General features: G+C 39.3%; 1 protein-coding gene across 1 annotated transcript; it reads right to left on the bottom strand.

Moving 5' to 3' along the window:
• Positions 1–1324: 1324 nt before the first annotated feature.
• dnai1 (dynein axonemal intermediate chain 1) lies at positions 1325–21096 on the bottom strand. Its single transcript, XM_022745522.1, has 20 exons — positions 20906–21096; positions 20598–20657; positions 20340–20438; positions 20027–20107; positions 19615–19741; positions 19296–19351; positions 19010–19132; positions 18780–18839; positions 18534–18656; positions 18132–18216; positions 17892–18009; positions 17686–17729; positions 17282–17529; positions 16917–17006; positions 16583–16670; positions 16317–16396; positions 12578–12726; positions 10005–10104; positions 6804–6989; positions 1325–3087 (listed from the first exon to the last, which is right to left on the bottom strand). Exons 1-20 carry the CDS (start codon positions 20945–20947, stop codon positions 2986–2988), a joined length of 2061 nt encoding a protein of 686 aa, XP_022601243.1. The 5' UTR covers positions 20948–21096; the 3' UTR covers positions 1325–2985.
• Positions 21097–21184: the final 88 nt, after the last annotated feature.

The raw sequence follows: 21184 nt of genomic DNA, 5'->3' as shown, positions 1-21184 counted from the left end.
ACTTTTGGTCCCCTTGGGTTCTGGGGCCATTGGGCAGTTACTCCCTTTGCCAACCAAGTGCCAGATGACTGCAGGTTTTCATTCCAACCAAAAACTCCAGTCACTGATGAGTACTTCAAGTAGAGGGGGAGAACTCATTAGTAAAGCCACCTGCTGTGGTCATCGGTTGGAATGAAAACCTGCAGCTTGTTGACACATGGCTGTCACATGTGATCTATACTCTGCTCTGCTGTTGTTATTTAATAAAAATGTATTTTTTTCTATGCATTAATATGTGTCTGATGGTTGATGAATTGCAAGCATGACCTGATCTGTTTTTCATTTTGATCACCAATTTCTTTTGACACTCGAACACCTAAAATAAGCACAGAAAGGTTTCTTTGATTAGTTTGTCTTCGAAGTTTCTTATCACCAGAGCACACCAGCTCAGAGGAAACCATGTGACAAGACAAGCGATGCGGCTCTCTTGATATGCACCTGATTAATGTTGATATGTAATGTTTATAAAGACTGAGATGTTAACTGACTGACACACAGCTTCTTCCTATGTCCCATTTTAAACTCTGCTTGTGTTCAATTATTCCTAATTGTCCTATTTGTTCCTCTCTTACAGACACTGGCAGGAATTTACTGGAATCGTAAGCGGTGTTTTGATAGTGTAGACTACTGTGAAATCAGCATTGCCAGAAAGTGCTGCGAGGCTCATCTGTATGGCAGAGTGGTGGTGTGTCACCTTAAAGAAACTAAAAAGAAAAACCGAGCCTTGAGGAGTAAACATTCATCACTGCAGTGAGAGGCACGGGCAGACTTTGCTGCAGTTGTTTGATCTAAATATTCAGCAAAACTAAATGTGCCCCATGCCAAGGAACACTCTCCCTGTCATAGACAATACATGTTGATATCTCATAAGGCACAGCGTTTAACAACAGTGGAAATAGTCTATGAAGTCAGTCTGGGGACATGTGTAATCATAATCCTATGAATTCAATTTCTACTCTTAAATCAAGACATACGTGAAGCTCAGTCTCACTCAATCCCTAAGAATGAACTAAGGACAGCATGGAACCAACTTGACCAACACTGGACACTGCAGTCCAGTTTTCATTATGGAATCTGAAGAAAGCGCGACGGGCCTGTCCACAGCTGCTTTGGTGGCCATAGCCTGCAACGCATTTGTTGCCGTCCTCCTCCTTCTCCTCTGTCTAATCCTCTACCGAGCCTGCAGGGTCCCCTCTAGCCCCGAGATGCTGCCGGTGCTGGCTCTCAGTGAAGGAGCCACCCAGAAGATGAATGAGCACAAGTACCTGTTGACCTCCTGACTGCAGTAGGATGAGTCAAATGTAGCAACGAGAGATGGCCTCAGTGCACTCCTCCACAGGAGAGGGGACTGAGCACCGAGACTGACTGCAAGCAATAATCGGGCTTGTCCTTCACAGTTTTTAGAGTCAGCTGCCAAACTGACGGCAGAAATGACTGTGCCTCACAAAGATAGCAAGGATAAACTGAGAGAGGAAACTATTTTTAAGCAGCCATCACTTGTCAGATTTTGCCCTTGGTTTGACAAAGTGCATGGAGGAATGCCAGTGTGAATGTATACACAGACAGCTTGGAGAAAAAGGACATGACCACAGGGATGAATGCAGGTTAAACAGAGACTGAGAGAAGGGAATGATCAGTACACAAAAAGCGGCTGGGCTGTTGTTGGAGGTTTCTAAATATATCCTCTTATTTCATACTCTCTCCTGAAAAAAAAAAAAAAAGAGTAAACCAATCTATTGCTGAGAACAGGGACTGGAGCTTGTGTGAAGTGTGTGTGTCATTGTCACTCATAAATACCAGCGATCTGTGAGGCATAGCGCCTTGCTGAGGGTGTTACATAAGGACTAGAGAGGCTTAGTTGAGATTTGTGTCCTCTTCAATACGGACCTTAAACTTACATCTGCTTATGGCTGTCCATCATGGCGAACTTACTCTGAACTGAATCACAGGGCGCAAATGTACAGACGTACATATGGATCCTACAGATTGCAAACAGACACTGCCCATGTTGCCCCGTGTCCCAGAACAAATGATCAATACTAAAGCATTTAACCTGTATCGCTGGCACTGCAACATCAGACTCAACAAGGAATGTGATGGTGTTGAAAGATTTTAGGATGTGCGTTTTAAACCTTACAATACCTTCCACTGGCCACAATCATTTGTAATGCATTGTCTGTGAAATGAGGTTATTCAGCGGTCCTCTCTAACTAAACCTGTGGAGATCCAGTGATGAATCACTCTTAAGGAAAGATAGTGCTGTTTGAAGGTCAAAGAAGCTCCATGTAGAAGAGACAGACACAAAGAGAGCTTGGGACATTGTGACAGTGTTTGATTCCAGTTGAGCATCAGAGCACTGGGTGGTACTTTACTGAAGGACAAGATCATTAGGACAGAGAGGAATGGAGAAAAAGAGGCAAAATAGAAAGAGACACCACCATGACTCTAAGCAAAGTTCTTCCCGTAGATGGGATATTAAAAGGCTCCTCACTTATCCCTGGACAAGTGCCCAGGACGGCGTGTGCAAGCCAAGACAAGTTGTCTGGATATGGTCCACAAATGCTCAATCTATTACAGTAATTTATCTCCACCTTCACTTGCAGTAACTCTCCCCCTCACTTTTTTAGCTTAATCAACTTGTACAACAGGATACGGTTTAATAAATCCCTGCAGAAGAGGTCAGCCATGTCAATGGAATTCTAGTGTTGCCTGTTTAATATATATAAAGTACTGCAGTATAAATAAATGAATTATTAATTGAGTATGAATAATTTATTAACAGCTTAAGAAAGATCAGAGGGAAACATTTTTTAATAAACATATACAAATTGTCTCCTTGTTATGTCAATGTTGTTTACTGTTGCACACGCTCAGCAAAGGAAATGGAGTGAAAGATTGTTCCATGTTTCTGTTTCTGTGTTGGGGAGAGAATCCACGGCGGCCACGTTAAACTGTGCTTTGCTCTGAATCCCTCAACAGACTGAGGAGCTTCTCCATCTTGGCTACTTGAACTTCTGGATCCTTAGGCAACTCCTGACCCTTCTTAGCCTGAACACACACACACACACACACACACACACACACACACACACATTCACACAAAGAAATCATAAATAACTTGACCTTATCCTTAACAAGCCCAGCAGTCAGTCAGCAGGAGGAAAAAAAAAGCACAATCAGGTCAATAGTAGCAAAGTGGTTATAGTTAGTATAATTTTTGTCCACTATATTGTAAAATGTGCTTTGAAGACATGGGCTACTGCCTAAAGGGCACTGATGCAGAGGGTAAATTCAAAGTGATCTTCAAAGGTTTGTGGTGTGAGCATGTTATTTTTATTGGTACATTAAAAACTCCAGTTTGTAGATAAGCACAACCACTTAAGAGCTATATAATATGGCCCACCATTTGTCCTATATTAATGCAGCAGTTTCTTCCACATCTGTGAATGAATATTTAATAGGGATCTCCTTATCACGGCTCCTTTACTTTTGTTACAGGCTTTTCTTATACTGAACTGTACTTTAATTAAAGAAGCCTTGCAGTTCAGCACAGCTTCACTTGATTTCAATTATCTTAATCAGGAAATGACATATTTGACTGCTGGGACTTTGATAGGCAGCATCAGCTTGTACAACACTGAATTAATTCAACTGTTGACACTTATATAATGATATTACAACATGCTGGATATTCTACACACATATGATGGACTTTCATTTTCAGGAACAAAGAGGTCATTCATAACAACTTGGCATAAGGTTCAAAAGCCTAAATCCTTTCAAAACTGCATGAAAATCAGGATCAGGAATTGAAAGGGGGGGAGTTCAAAATTAGTGTGAGGTTTTTTAAAATACAGATCCGTGAAGCTCCCTGTGTCCTAGGAGACAGAACGTTTGACTAGTTAAAGCAGGAAAAACAGTGTGTGTAGCTAATAACATTGATAATGGCTTGTTACATTGAAGTGTCCCAGTAAGTCATGTCAGACATTCTGAATGAACTACAGCCGTTATCAATTTTATCACTTATAGTGCATTCATGTGTCAAAGCACATTAAATGAGTGTCCCCTGACAAGAATATAGCATCAATAAAATTAGTAGTAAAAGTATATTATTATATATAATGGACTTTTTATAATATTAGCAAGGAAGGGGGAGGGAGTGGCTGTTTAATATTCACAGTTGAGCGATTGGGGGTGACTTGCTAACCCTTGCTTTGAAGCTTGGAAAATGTATATTTATATTTTGGTGTAGCTATTTTGAAGTTTGAAATTGACACAGTGATGTGGCTTCTCTAGACAGCAGCAATCCCTAAACGAATGAGCATCCAATCTAGATGCAACATAATAAGAGCTCCGCAATGATGGATGGCTCAATAAAAAAGCTTCCTCCACAGTGGAGATAAAGCCTGGCTGAGCACAAACCTCAACTTCAACTTCAAAATGAATCAAATAATAATAAAAACTATATTATTTCTCAAGACGTCAACCTGTGTCCTAATTTTTATTTTCTAATTTCCTGTTTTTCCTTGCTGGTTTGCTTACCACATCATTAACATCCCTTCCTGTTTATAAAAGTAATGCACCCAATTTCCCACCTGTGCTATAATAAACCCAGAAGTTTGTTCATCTCATTTTCAGAAACTCTACTTAATACATATATATATATATTTATATATATATAGTGGTAGAAGTTATACTCTGGGAGCCAACAAATGGACCATCAAAAACATTGCATAATGCTGCTTTTATGATGCAACACTTATGATTCTCACTTATGATTTGGGGGTAACAAAGAGAGGGGACACTGAGCAGAGAACAGATCGGATAAACACATTAATGTTGTACACAGCTGAACAGAGCAGTGTGTTGTGTTGACACAGACAAGGGTTTGTTGCTTCATCCAAATATAATAAACATTTGCAGTGTTTGCCTAAAGTACACTATTATGTGCCCATTCAGGTACTTAATACGCATTATATGACTTGTGACATTTTAAGATCCAACAAGAAAGTGGCCACTGCATAAATATGATCTATCTCAGAAGACTCTTGTTTCTCAAAACCTGAGAGTTTCAAACATCTAAAATAGAGAACTGGTGAGCAACAGGGGACTTTGGCACTTGGGCCCACACTCAGATCCTCCTCGATAACATACCTACAGGTCTACACAATTATACATGCACAACATAACAGCACGCACACCTAACATTACCTCATTAGTGACTATAGCCCTCATGCTTACAACTGGGAAATAACTGCTCAATTCAGCAGAACGGACAGTACTCAGAACATTTTAGAACATACTTTGGCAGTGTACATCCTGTAGTAAGTTTCTGTTTTCTGATAATTTAGATCAGAGTTATAACATCTGACCTCTCATTTTGAAGGATAAAAACAATGAACTAAAAGACAAGAGAGGTCAAGTAGACTGGTTTAGTGAGAGTAAGAGAGCCAAGAACACGGACTGCCTTATCAGCCAAATGCCTTTCAAATAGGTGAGTATAACACTTGTACTGTTAAAGTTTGGACTGCTAGGCCACTGTGCCAGTGTTTTGGGTATGTTAATGTGCTACCACTCCCACTGTCCTAGTTTTAGTCGGCTGCTGTGTAAATTTCATAGACATATATTATTGGTAATATTTCCTCTGGGTGTGTTTGTGTCTGATGCTTATTTGCCACACTGGTTTCCAAAATGCTCCACACCAATGTCAGTGGTCCTGAACTGTGCAGTTATTTCCCAATTGTATGCTTAAGGGCTACAGTCTGAGGTCGCTAATGAGCTAGTACTGTGTGTGTGTGTATGTGTTGTTAGCCTGAGCCCACATAAACTGTGTTTATGAGAGTGGCTGACAGAGAACTGTTTATGCGCCTGCACCCAGGCGTGGCAATGCAACGCATAATGCAAAAATGTGTTGTAAAAATAAACACATATTAGCCATTTCTTCTAGTTAACATGCACCAACATGAACAACTCAAAGGAAGACTGGAGAGAGGCTGCAGAGCCAACTCTAAATGGGTCCTGATTAAAGTGTTGTGACTCAGAGCGCCATTTGGTTTCCTCCTGTGTTTAGTAGGGCCACTGTGATTACTCCACAGCTCATTAACCATTAACCACCATATATAGCAGTCATCTTAAACCATTGGACCACCAGAAGATTCTCTTTTATCTTATTTTCACACTGATTTTCAGTAATAGTTCTAATACGTAACAATTTTGTTCTGCTCTTACATCTAGTCATCTTTTCTAACAAGCTTAATCAATTACAAAGAACACTTGACTCCTCTGTGGCTAATTGTTAACTGGCTAAAATGGGCCTTCCTTCCTTTGTTATTTAGTGAAATTAGCTCTAGGTCAGGACTCTGAAAAGAATGAATCATCTGATCTGCTTTCACTGATGTGGAGGAAGTGGCAGTCATGAATAATGCAAAAGGGCAAGCATGCATCAATACTGTATACAGATAAGATGGTATATGGTGACAGAACACAATAAGTTAGCACACACTTCTCCATAGTGCTGAAAGTGGTGGAAAGTTCGGTACCTAATTTGTAACATGGACAAGTTCCATTTGAATGTGCCGATAAAGCCTAATTATAAAGACAAAGCAGCAAGAGAAGAAACATGGAATGGTAAAGGAGCAGCATTTGGAAAGGCAGGTTTATCTTCTTACAATTTATAGACAGGTTTAAAATGGTTGTAGCTTTAGAGTAAATTAGCTCAAATGATTGTAATGTAATTGTCTTGGGGAGCTCTGTAAGACTCTTACCTTTGGTTTCTTGCGAAGGTTAGGGGAGAGTTTTAAGCTGGTGACGTAACCTCGGTCATCACCCACTACGACGATAGGATGGATGGGATTAAACTCGAAGTGAGTCAGCTTGGTCTTCTTTTTGGCCACCACTGACTGCTGGCAGATGGCCTGATATTTGTTGATGTTGAGGTCAAAAACATGAACCTGGAAAAGATTAGTGATCACACCAGTTAATGTGTTTATAATATACCCTCTGATTGAATTGACATTTCCGGAGTATGACACCATCACAACAGCACTGGCTGAGGGTGTCCAAAAAATACCTGACTCTTTTTTATTGATTACCATATTTAGACTATGGGATATAAGTATTCACATCATGTCTCCAGAGTACGTAAGTAAAGGCTAAACTTATTGTTAAAAATTGCCTGGTGTGTGTGTGTGTGTGTGTGTGTGTTGTCTTCTATGTGAGAAGGAGAATGGTGGAGCACAAGCCTCTGCGGGGATACAAGGCTGACCATCTGGTGGAATAAAGGGTGTTACCAGTAATTCAATGAGTGTGCACTTATTGCTGTAAGTGTGTGTGTGTGTGCTGGCAGCCCCAATATAAAATCATAGGCATCCTTATCCAGAAGGAACCAGATCACAGATATCCCTCTTTCAGGCTAAGTGCATGTACACAATCTGCTAACAAAAAATGAGCCCACTGCTAAGCACAGCCCACTCCTTTTACCAGAAAGATGACTGTGCCAAGGCCGCTAGGGTTCACACTGTCTGTGTGTACCAGCACCACACAAAGCATCACAGTCATCACTTGCAACCAATCATCATATTCTGCCAGCGTATGACTTTCTGCAACCTCCATCACTACAGCCATTATCTACAGTGTTTTTGTTGCTTATACATAAGCACTAGTGTAACATTAGTCATGACTGATTGCAGTACACTGCATCTGTAATTCACACAAGGACTTGATGCTTAAGGGATTGCCTATGATTTGTCAAATCTGTATTGTATTACATATTGTGTTTTAATTAAATCTAAATTTAATATATTAAATTAGTTGAATGATTTAGGCTGTTTTTTATTGGCTTTAGATGTTTTTTCAGTATCAGATCTAAAAAGATCTAAAAATCGAGCAGGTATACCAACTTAAGTATGTAGCAGTCTCCAAGCATATCCCCCACTAATTATTTCATCCTGACACTGTATCTCCTCAACAGTTAGCTCAGATGGAGAGGCAGAAAGAATGAAGGGATATTTGTTTCATTATCCTTATGAACACACACACCCACACACACACACACAAACACACACACACACACACACACACACACACACACACACACACACACACACACACACACACGCGTACACTGTTGTGTCCCTGACATTTTACAATGTGCCAGCAGCAGTAGCAGGCCAGGTTGTCATCAACAGTATCAGTAAATACACGTTAAGGAGCGCACAGCTCATGCTGAGTCACTTGAGTTCTATCACTTGTCACAGAAATGACAAATGTACTGCAGAGAAGCTGCTGTTCTGGGGAAGATTATGCCGATTAACATCACGCACTGTGACCACACCAGTAAACGTGGGAATTCTGACAATATTCTGTCATTCTTCTAAATCTGACAGTGACCATATGTCAAGGCCTTGCCTCTGACTGGAAAAGGAGTTATTTAGTGGATCCAGTTAATTCTGTACATCCCTGTCAGATTTACAGGTGATCTCAAAATGTGGCATTAGAGTAAATACAAATATACTTGTATATAATCACTAGCGTCTGTCACTAAAATCTAAGCTGTTTTCACCCACACATCCTTAAAATCAGACTTGTTTCAGTTTTGAGTTAAGCATACTGAGAAAAAAATGGTCTAGGCACACTGACCTTGATCGATTCCAATTTAATATTCTTGTCCTTCCTGCTGCTTAGAAAGGAGAGGATATAATTTGCTTGTAAAGTGTATGCCAACTGATGAGCTTTTAATGAGTTTTTTAATAGCTGCTGAAAACTGCTTTTGATCCAGTTTTAGAGAATAAATTACAATACACATGGGACTTCATATGCTTTCTAGCAAAGATGTTTCATTTTTATTTATTTATTTATTCTTTGGTGAAAGATGTTTACAAGGGACATTTAATTTCAGTTGTGAATTTGTTGTGAAATCTGATCTTTCTTCACTTCCATGTCTTATCAAGACTGAAGTTTGGTTGTGTAATATTTTATACTTTTTATATAATGGTACATTACTACAGTATGCATTGTGCCTGTGTTGTCTGGATCCTGGCCTTGGAGAGGACCAGAAAAACACACACACACACACACACACACACACATACACAGTGTGTATCACATAAGGTGTCTCTCAAATTGCTCAGCTCTCATTTCCTCTCTGTCACTCTCCCTCGCCTTCACTTGGCACACTGGACAGGAAATGTGTCAGACACAACACTCTGGACTTTTATAGCGTGGCGCAGACTGGTGCGAAGACAAACAGATGGGGACAGCTTGCAGCCATACTAAGAAAATATGTGGAGATAAGCAACACGGCATCCACTGAAATTACTTTTGGCTGCAATCAATAACCACTGGCAGGGCAGGAAGCTGCCTTTGTAACATGAAACCGTGTGTGAACAAACTCAACTGCCTGAGGCTAATCTTAGGCTTTCCCTTATGAATATAGTAAGGGATTAGTCAGCTGAGACTATCACTATATTATATGGATAATAATGAAGTGCGTGACAGGTGGTAGATGGTGTAGCTGTTGGGATTGCACATGTTCTGTCAGGTGTGTCAAGCTCATGTTGTCTACACAGCAGATGTGTGGTGGTGATAATCACAGCCTTCAGACAAAGCATCCTATAGACCCTCATACAGGTCTGAGACTGGTTGTATAGTCAACCTATGCCACCTGGAGCCATGAAAATACCATTAGTAATGTGTTCTTTCTTCTAATGATGTCAGTGTTGATATTTTAAAGCTCTGTGTGGGGAATCACATGTGGACAGTGCACAATCTATCTGCTTCCTTCAACTATAAATTCAATATACAATCAATGTGAGATTTTTGACAAATCTAAGCATAAATAATGCACTGCAGCATGAACCAGTATTCTGAAGGCTTTAACAAGCAACAAAAAAAGTAATGAACCGATAATCTTCCAAGTCATATTGTGGGTTTCAAAATGTTTAAAAGAAGTTTAAAAGGACACGTACTATTCCATCTGTTGTGACAGCACCAAATACAGTGGAAGAGTATGGCGCCCAGGAGACATCTCCAACAGCTGCCTTCAGGTCAAAGGTGAACATTGGAGTGCTGGAAAAACCCACAGACATACAAGGTCAGACAGGAAATTTGTTCCTTTTTATTAAAGTATAGTGCATGAAATGCTAGATGCTGCATTCCTGTGAAATTCAGTGTCATGCTGAATGAACAAGAACTGTTACTCATCAGAGTCTACAGAGAAAAATCCTCAGTATAACTGGGACTGTTTGTACAATCTATCTTAATCTTTTATCTGTTTCTGGATATAAAACAGTACACTTTATTTCTATGATCTAGGCATTATTACGTTGTGATATCTTCCTCCTTGTTTCCAATGGTAGCAAAGTGAATTTTGACTGTCATCTATGGTAGTCAGTTACAAAATGTACAGAGACCAATGCCTCATCAGGACCTGGCAGAGAAAACGTGTGGAGATCAAACAGAAGGCCCCTGCACACGGTTTCTTCATGTTATTAACTTGTGTAACACCACTGGAAGCGAGATGAAGAAATGAAATACTTCTAAGAGCTGGAACCAGGCACATACATGTCTTCAGATATTAAGGAGGGACTGTGTGTGTGTGTGTGTGTGTGTGTGTATGTGTGAGCATGGCAGATAGAGAAAGGAAAACCCTCTCTTTCAAAAGGTTGAGAGAGGAGTAGACTTAGAAACATACATGAAAACAATATCTGTGCGAATTTGGTGCTATGACTTATTAACACAGGAACTAATTGTGCAACCAACTGTAGTAATGTTGAAATCTTTTATCAAGAATACATTCACCATAGTGCTTTAGTGGCTAAGTGAATGGCAAATACACTCACACAAACACAAACAGCCTCAAAACTCTACTCCCTCTCTGTTAGGACTGGACATGTATTGTGATCATTTATTACATTCATGTATTTATTATTGATTGCTTTGGAACTGTTTTGGTACATTGCATGCTTTTTTGTGGTGTACTTCTACCCTGAAGTGTCATTATTTAGATTTCTAAAGAATACTGGTTATTTAAATGTTCCCTTATCATCTACAGCCTTCCTGAAACAAAGAATACTCAGAAATAAAAAAAAATGGACCAGAGGTAGAATATTTCTGTGCAAAACAGAGCCTCACAATTTCGTGAACCATAGTAAAGAAATGAGAATGTGCAATTAACCACACTTAAAATAACTCTTCTTGTTATTTGCACCAGCCTCCCTTAATGATTGTGTGCAAGATGTTCCTCAGATGACAGACAAACTGTACTTCTGCTGGTGTGCCTGTTTGATAAATAACATGCACTCTGGTAGGTGTAGAATATGTCTGAAATTAAATGCAAAAGGGTTATAAATCTGGCCCAGAGTCTTTCAAGAGAGGGTTTTTTTATAGCAGAATGACACTGCACATACTGTAAATCCAGACTCAGAGCTATTAGGATTCATAAATTGTGTCCAAGTTTATCACTCGGCTGAGGTGCAAATTTATCAAGCTAACGTTTGGTGTGATATATAGACTTGAATGCAACTCTCTTCTATTAATACAAGCCCTTCAGTTCATTCAGGACTGGCTGACGTCATCTGGCAGTTTTACAGGATATATGAGCCTCATCTGTCAAACAAAAGGAGCAGTTTTCAGAGTCAGGCTTTCACATTTCTTAACAATGTGGTAAAGAGTTTGTGAAAAGTTGCCTGATCCAGTCAGACCCTTTCCTGGAAACAATAAGGCTTCTATCTATGGGGTGCTATGGATCATTCTTGAAAACCCTGTCTCTCATAATGGGCGGATGATTACTATCATTATTCAATCAAGAAGTGGGAGGCACTGTGGGTTAGTCAAATAAGGCAGGCGCATTAAGCCTGGTCCACAGTGAGTGTAAGAAGGTAATAAAGTCTAATATACTGTAATATCATTGAAAGATTACAGGAATAATGAGTATGTTGTTCCTTCTTCACTGAGCTACACAGAGCATTAGAAATGTCGCTAAGCATGAAAATTTAAAAACAACACAAAACTGCAGTCGCTATTCTGCAACTAACCACAGCATACATGTCCCATTAGAGGAAGCAACTAGCTATTTCACTCAGATCCCCTATTTTTACACATCTTTTACCCTTTTACTCCAAATTTGAAATGCACTGAAGTCCTTGACTATGTGCATAATTGCATAACTGTCAAGTCCAACACATATGGAGTCATAAGATCCTCCTTTTAACCCAACATTGGAGATTACTCCCTCATCTGAAATTGTGCCTCCGCCAAGTACATGATCCCTCAAAAGCTTCCCACCAGCCGACACTGGCAATGCAACGCGACACCCAGTTAAGCCAGCAGTGTCGGAGATGGAACTCTAATCGCTGCTGATGATGAAAGAAAACAAAATTTAATACTGTAGATGACAAGGATCTACTACTAAAACCAACATAAAATTTAAACAAAATAGAATAATACTATTATATCTGTGATACAATATGTAGTGTCCAGAACGATCAAAAAATGTCATATCTACAGTAGCTGCAAGTATCCACTCTATCAGTTATCTTACTTGATAGTATGGTCCCAGATCTTGACAGTCCAGTCTGAACTGCAGGAGATGAAAACCTTTGGGTGATAATGGTTCCATTTCACAGCATCCACTGCCATGCTGTGGGCATCATAGGTCTCAAGGAACTGGCTTGAGTAAGTCTTGGAGCACTGGGGAATAAAGGCAAAGTCTTGAGTTGGACCAAAGTAGATGGTATAAACACAAGTTTCTGTTAAAAATTTGCTATTTAATACAGTGTTCAGTAACTGTGTGCATTTATTACCTGCTCATGGCACCTGCAGTTAACTTTTGTATTGGAGGATTTATGAAATGTCTAGGAACTGTCAAGAACTGTCAACAATTTATTGTATTAGGAGTGGAACTACAGATGAGAAATCCCTGAATAAGTGAGTGCAGAAACAGGATGACAATGCCCCAAGGGGTCAACGAATGGTTTGATGAGTATGAAAATGATGTGACTCATATGCTATGCCCTTTGCAGTCACTATAGCTCAACCCAATGGGAGATTCTTCATAGACAGTGCTCTCCACCACCATCATCAACACACCAAATGATGGAATATCTTTTGCAAGAATGGTGTTCATCCCTCCAGAAGAGTCAATGCCAACGCCACTGCCGGTACAGTGAAGCCGTTCTGGTGGCAGGTCCTCACCGGGACACTTGAGACTATGTTGGTTTGTCCTTTAATTTGTCCACTGTTTATATGTCCTTTTACCAAACCATTAGAGGGCAATAGAGGCATACAGAAATTATTTGCACAAATCTAAGCTTTTTTAGTACCTAAAAGCTTCCTCAAACAGAAAACTTGTGGGCTTTAAAAACATATCAAACAAGATTCTACTAAGTGATTTCTCACAGTCCAGCAGGTACACATGAAAGTTTCCATGGTAAGGTGCCCCAATAACCACTGGTTATAACTCATACCATATAACCCCAATGTCCATGGTTCAGTTCCAGCTGGGGAACCATTGTTGCATGTCATACCCCTCTCTCGAGATCAACTTTCCAAAAAAGGCAAAAATGCCCAAAAAATGTTTCCATGGTAATATCTGCTCAGCTTAATCAAACTTTCATTGCCAAACTGTTATTTTTCTCGGTTTAAATGGTTAAGTAGAAATTTGTAGAAATCCAGGCCAGGCCAAACTGGACTACTCATGTCTTGTTTGAAGCTACAAATGTGGCAAGAGAAAATGTAAAATTATTCTTGGGTGTTTTTTCTGACTCACAGCACCCTTCTTGGCACCTTTTAATTCTGTTTGTCAATAAAAAGATTTATCTTTCTATTTCAATCGAGATAAGTTATCATAAGCGTTATCCCTTATTTTGTTAGGAAGAATATTTGTGCACTGAACAACTTTAATATTACAGTATTACAGTGATTTGGTGTTGCACTTCTATAATTTTGAGGGACTTTCTCTAGACAGAAAGCATTGCCTGACTTTTAGTCAATTGTATGTATCAAGCTCTAAACATATGGATAGACTTCCCATAATGCTTCCCTATGATGGACTCAAATTGTAACTTTCTGATAAAAAATATACATTTTCTTTCTAAGGAAGGGAAACTTGACATAAAACATTTTCTTGAGAATGCTTTCTGTACCTGGGGCTATCAAATTTTCCACTGACAGCTGATGGAAAAGCCCTGCTATACACTGCTGATTGGAGTGAGGCTAGAAGTGCTCGACAGATTTAACCCAAAGAGAGTAATGCAATTCTCTGTAGTTCAATGTTGTTCAAAGTACCCTTTAAATTTCCATAGTTTGTTTGCCATTGACAGAAAAGTACTTTACTTAAAGAGCAACATAGTTAGATTGCAGGGATAAATTAACTTGCCAATCCAGGATAAAACAGCTTCATGGCTTGTGGGGACAGCTGTTGCATTTCCAAGCACTGACAGTTTGATTGTTGACCTGCAGCTAGGTGAAAGATTCTTAATCTGTCCTCTCCTGGGGTTTCTGTGCCACTGATCCTTGAGGTGACAGACAGAATATATTTGATCACACATACTGGGTGTGTGTCTGGCAACATGTCTGCAAAGAGAGCTGGGTAAGTAAGGTGATTGCACAGGAGTGCAGCAAAGGTGTGAGTCTGCTACTTGTGACCTTTCCTTGATCATATACATTGCCCCAAAAAAAGCCCAAAATGCAATAAAAAAGTGTCAGTTAGGTACAATGAGTAAGACAGTGTAAGACAGTTAGGGATTTCCAAAAAGGTACATTTTAAAATTTCAGTGAAAAATCCTGTTTCTGGTCTTAAATGCTATTTATGTGCCATGGTGCACCATATTAAACATGGTTATTTTATCTTTTTTAGCTTTTCAAATTAAGTAAAATGTTACCCATACTCAATGCAATGGTATAGGTGTTTTATATGATTTTAATTGTTTTGGGATGAAAGGGAAGTTCTTTACTGGAGCTCAGGCTATTTTGAGCTGAAGTGACAGAGACAGTATTTGCTGGCAAAATTAAATCAAATATTGGTTTTGGTTTTTCTTTTCTTTTTTATCAGGGATGGGTCTTCAGGGTCAAACATTAATAATGAAGGATAAAACAATTAATCCACATCCTTTATCTTTACAATATCATTGCCTGTTGATGCGTTTGCTTAAATTGGTGAATCTGTGTGTGTTCTTGCATGTCTTAGATTTCTGCAGCCAGGAGTTAAGCTAAATTCACATAATAACAAATAAATGAAATTCTCTTTATGGCCATGTGCGATAGACTTCCCTCAAGCACAAGCTTAATTTGAGAGAGATCAGCCGATTTCAGTGATGTGTGCATTAGTCAGTGAGCTGTTTAAACACTTTTATGTTATTAAATCAATATAGAATAGGGGCACGGTAACTGCAAATGAATGAGACTTTTATGTGTCTTTATGCCTATAGTAACAAGCACATGAGGAAGATGAGCACAGAGAAGGTGGGAGGTCAGCCAAAAACTACCAGCTGTCTGATGTGGTCAGACAGAGCCTCTGCTTAAGGAGACTCATTAAACGCTTAATGTCAAGCCTGAGAGGCTCCCAACGGGCCACATGGACACACACTAGTGCACATTTGGACAATCACACATACACTATTAATGGGAACTATAGCTTGTGTACCCTCTGGAGTGCAAGCCCAGCAGGATGTCTGTACGTGCAACACAAACAGAATGAGCTTCCATTTTTCATAGCAGATACTGGGAGACAGCATAAAGCCCAAAGATGATCCTAATGTCATTTAAGTACAGAAAGAAAACACATTTTAGGGGTAAGGTTTTTCTGAACACCATCAGCAAAATTTTTGCATGCATTTTCAAAAGTCATCTTAACAAAATTAATAGAAGCTTTGTTTTGGTTCTATAGGTACAATACCTTACGATTAAAACTGGTGTGAAGAATGGTGTGATTTTGGCTGTATGCTACAGTAGGTTTCAATTATACTGATTTATTTCATCTTCCTTTCCTCCTTTATATAGCAAACTTGTCAGTGACCAATCATATGCATCACTGTCATGATACATAATTGATACACTGGCATCACAGATTGCTGTTTATTTGATACTGACTCTATTTTAAACCAATTTACATGCACTGTCCACCAGAACAAACTAAAACATCAAATTATAGTCAATATACCATCTAAAAAAAAAATGTAAATAGACTGCACTTACAGAGTGATTTTTTAGTCTCTATGTAATTTTAGATGTGACCTGGGTCATTCAGCCAAAACCAGCATATTGGAATCCTTAATACATACCTTGTGTATTTTCCCCTCCTCTGTGCCAACTAGGAAGAGATAGTCGATCTGTTTGTGGAAGTCAAACGCTGTACCGCAAGCTGTGGGCAAGAGGCATCAAGAACTTAAATTACAGACTCCAGCCGACCGAACCAAAGAATATCTGGTCTGATATCAGGTAATATATAAAGTATAGTACTTTGTATTAGTAGTGAATGTAAAAGAAAGCTGTGGGTACATTCTTACATACATGCACAACATAACATGCTAAGTGAGTGAAGCCTTACCAATGCTGGGCTGCTGTGAACCATCTGCCCCTTCAGATACAACACCATTCAGTGACAGTCTGATAATGTCAGTAAAGACCAGCTCATTCTGCAAAAATGTAATGAATACAACAGTGATGCAGTTGTACACATATAGACATGAAATTAAAGAAACAACATAGACAACTGCAAAGTTGAGCACATAATTCAGAGTTCACTCACAAAGTATTTGATTAGCAAGCATCTAGAAAGTTGCATTATATTTGTATTCTGCTGAGATAAAAGGCTAGCCTATGAGAATACAAGCCACACAGAGAATATCTGTAAATACATACAGTATATTTTCTTGGCTAACCTTAACAAGTGTCCAAGACACAACTCGACCATCAGATGACACAGAGTAGAAATTGTGATTGTTGTCCATGTCATCATTCTGCCAGCGTATCTGAATGAAATACAACAGAGCAATGAATAAAGGCATTGAAAACAAAAGAAAATGGATAGTCTGTGTGAAAAAGTTTTATGTGCTTGATCAAGATAATGGGAGGAGGAAGTTACATTTATATGGCATTTCCTTTATTCTCCACTTCATGAAATTCTGCTTTTGATTGGGGAGAAATAATAACTCAATATTACTGCTTGCTCGGGTTTGGGTTAGCTACAAAAATGGCTTCTATTAAACTTACATGTGAAGTCCCGTCATGTCTGCTCTACTCTCACCTGCCAGACAGGGTCAGTGTGCTTGCCACTCTTAGCTGTACTCTTGTACACAGGATCCAGTCCCTTCTGTTTCAAGTTGTAGACAGCCACACATCCATCATAGAAGCCCACCGCCACCAGGTAGGAACGCTGGTCATGGATGTCGAGGCACAGCACACCAGAATTGGTGGGGTAGATGTACTCTGGAAACGAGGGGTTCTTCAATGTGTAGAAGACAAGCATGCCATGCCCCTGTTTACTGAAGTCATCTGGTCAGAAGAGGGACAAAAGAGAATGAATGGAGGATGCAAAAATAAATCACTAAATAAATTAAAACAAAACAAATACAAATCTGATTAGATTACATAAGATTAAAATTGTCTATGATACGTTTACAGTAACAGCTCACTATTTTGTGTACTTACACGATCCCATTCCCACAGCAAACAGATCCAGGTATTTTTTATTCCTATTAAGGACAGGTGCATTAATCAGTCATCCTCCGCTCTTGGAAAAGTGGTGATATAAAATAAATGAAATACCAATAGTTGAGGTACAAAATCACAACCCCTTTCCCCAGAATAATAATGAATTCTGGGGGAATGTTAGCAGAGATAGTGGGCAAACCTACCAGCAGAGGGCAGTGACAGACAGTCCTTTGGCTTTGTCATATTGGAACTTCCACAAAGGCAGAAGGGTGCCCTCCTGGTCCCTGAACTCATCAGAAGCATCCTCAAAGTATTTGAAATCTGAGAGGGCGTGAAATGAGGGCAGAGAGGAGAGGAGAGGAGAGGAGAGGTTGTAATGACTTGAGCATCAAATGGGGCTGTAGTTTAGTACTGTATCACGTGTTATGTTTAATAGAGGATACCTTGTGCTATGCTATCAAATGTATTCTGATTGACCATTCGTTCTAAGATCTGGGTTGCTTTTGCCACTTTGGTGAAGTCATTGCTCTGTAACAGAAACATGACAAAATCTTTAAAGGAAACACTGCAAAAACATACATTAATTCTGCCTTATTTTGGATTAATTTTCACTCCTCATAAATTATCACAGACCAACATAAGAACATGAGTAAAATGGTGGAGCATTATCACAAGCCCTGGATATTCGTATTGTTAGCTTTGAAGATATAAAATTATGCTTTGACAGTCATTAATAAAATATTTTATGGTATCAGTGCATGGTAAAAATGGTGGCAATGTTATTATGAGATATAAATATGAAATACATTTAAAGTTTAGGCAGTCTGGTTTTATAGTCCATTTACCTGAGTCTCTGTCAGCATAATCCTGCTTTTGTCATTATCTTTCTTTGATGGTAGGGCTTTCTGCTTCTCTTTATCTTTTTCTTGTTTCTGCAGCTCCTCCACATATGCGTCATAGATCTCCCACTGCAAAGAGAATACTGGTTATTACAGTCTGCCCATGTGAGCACATATATTTACTAATGCCTAGCAGTGTGAAAACAACTCTAGTCTAACATATCACTTTTAAACAAATCAGGGATCAAGTACTTGATTAGCAGTGGCAGAAAAGTTGCTGCGTGGAGGAGGTTCAGTCTGGCAGCTTCTTTCCTGCAAGAAAATAGAAATAACTCCACTGAAAGTCCACTAGGTTATGAAAATTTGATTATATACACATCAATATGATTTTTTTCATACCCTCTTATATTAAAACATTCCCTTTTAAAATGTTAGATATCTTAACCATTAAGCAGATGACTGGCTATACTGCACCATCCTACCCTCATTGGATTATTGAGGGTCTGGGAGGCCCTCTCACTGAAGTTGATTTGGTTAGTAAGTTTCTGCTCCTTCTTGTCGGTTTTGGAGGCAACGCTATCTGGTCTGTCCTCTACAGGTGAAGACTGTGGGAAACCAAGCGGGAGATTTGTAGCTCAAGTCACACTCTTGACATCATGACCTTGTGAGGTTGATCAATAGGCCTTGGTCATGCATTGTTTAAAATGGAATATGAAATACTGCCAACACAAACCAGTATGATTTTAGTTTGGCGAAACATGTTTTTACCAGAGTTTCTGGTTCCTCCTCATCAGATCCTACCCCTGTGTCAACTGTTGTAGTCTCTGAAAATATTAAATCATAACTTGACTGTGTAGAAAATGAACACATTAATTTTCACATGTAAACACGGAACATTTCTTCAATTTTCTAGCACATACTGAAAGTGACACCTTGTGGCACCAAGTATGGACTACACCTCAGAATAAATATTTAGAAAACTACATGCTACAAAGACACACTTTTGAACACTGTCCTTGAATATCTAACAAAAGCGTTACTGTGCTACACAGACACAGAAAATGATGTAACATGTTTCAGTAACTACCTTCAGGGACACCCTCCTTGGCCCTCAGTCTTCGACCCTCATCAGAGTCTTGATGCACTAGACTGCCCTCCAGCACAAAGTGAACAGCCATCTGATCCACAACAAGGGTAGGCTTGTAGGAACGTTCCTGAGAAACACAAGAAGCAAGGATGAGAGAAATAGGTTTGTTTGGTTATAGTTGTAAGAGAGGAAATTTAATGTCAATTGACTACTTGCATCGATAACAAAAGCACAGGAACATTGCTCAGAAATAGTTTACTGTCATTTTTTATAGGTAAATAGCTGGGAGGGAGGCAAGATGGTCTGACTTTCTAATTAAATAATCTATGATATAAGGCGTCATTGGTGATGAGTGACATTTGAACCTACTGTCATTGATCTAAAGTTATAAACTTGAATGTAACTTCCTTACCTTGAAGCTGTAGCGGACAATATTTTGGGGTGCATGTGGGTTGTTTGCAGTCAGGATCCTTGTGATTTCCTCTTTTAGCTCCTAGTGATATCATTACACATAAAGCAGGGAGTATAACAGCACAGGTTACACATGCCTGACTAATTTGATAAAGGTATTGATTGCAAGAACAATGATCAAAAATAGTTATGAACATTTCTAATTAGAAAATTGAGTTAAGGCAAAACAGCAGCAAATTCTGAACCATTTCCCTTAACAGAACCAATGTTGCTGTCTTGAGTTTCAACAATAAGGATCCTTGTCCTTCTCTTACTGCTTCAGTGAGCTCCAGTTGATCTGCAGGTTTAATAAGTGCTTTCCCGTGAGCCCTCTCATCCAGTCCTTCACCGGCGTCCACACCCTCCTCCTCATCCTATAGCATTACATACAAAAGAGATTTATTGTATATGTTGGTTAAATAGAAAAATTACATCATTTTGTAATGGCACATGGGTTTCTTATAGTTCTCCTTGCTGTATTTAGATGCCAAAATTAAGACCTGTTGTCAAATTATGGAATTTAATTTACTCACCTTTTTCTTACTTGCAGCTTTGGTTGGCTTCGCGCCAGGTGTCTTCTGAACATTTGAGGCCTGTGTGAAAACAATCGACGACCAACTACGTGATTAGCTGTAATATTAGCATAATGAAAGATAAAAAAAAAGAGAGAGAAAAAAAACACATAGGCCTAGTTAACAGTAACAGTCATTTTTACTTTTCCATTTAGTTACTTGGACATGACTCATTGCTTTACTAGCTAGTTACAGTGAGAGCCCCTGAATAGGGACAAAATCTATATTCAAGGGCTCTGGTTAGTTAGCCAAACTAAACTGACATTTACCTTTCCTGCGGATGCTGCAACGTTATTGTTAGGCACGGACATTGCCACAAGAGTCCGGTTTAAAGACTTGACCAACTCGACTCGACCAAGTTTGGTTATTCCACTGATTAAATCTCTTTTTTTCGACACGAAGTAAAAAAAAAGAAATTAATATAGTTAGACTCGGTCCCTAGCAGCTGCCTGCAGTTGTATATAGGTTGCCAAGACAACCGGCCGTCTTGGTGGGTCACTCTGAGGGGTCAAAGATCCTTTTAAAGTCAAGATAGTTCACTCGCCCGG

This window comes from Seriola dumerili, unplaced genomic scaffold (genome assembly GCF_002260705.1).
Source record: "Seriola dumerili isolate Sdu_G_001 unplaced genomic scaffold, Sdu_1.0 BDQW01000088.1, whole genome shotgun sequence".
Classification (NCBI taxonomy): Eukaryota; Metazoa; Chordata; class Actinopteri; order Carangiformes; family Carangidae; genus Seriola; species Seriola dumerili.
Note: the sequence above shows the minus strand (reverse complement) of the source record. Positions and strands in the feature narration are given on the sequence as shown.

What these genes read in the sequence shown, in the direction of transcription:
- dnai1 (XM_022745522.1), bottom strand. Translation starts at nt 20,947, where the DNA reads ATGTCCGTGCCTAACAATAACGTTGCAGCATCCGCAGGAAAG. An exon ending in TCTGTCACTGCCCTCTGCTG is followed by an intron (nt 17,730 to 17,891) that starts GTAGGTTTGCCC and finishes TGTCCTTAATAG; the next exon opens with GAATAAAAAATACCTGGATC. An exon ending in AGGAGGGGAAAATACACAAG is followed by an intron (nt 12,727 to 16,316) that starts GTATGTATTAAG and finishes TTTATTCCCCAG; the next exon opens with TGCTCCAAGACTTACTCAAG.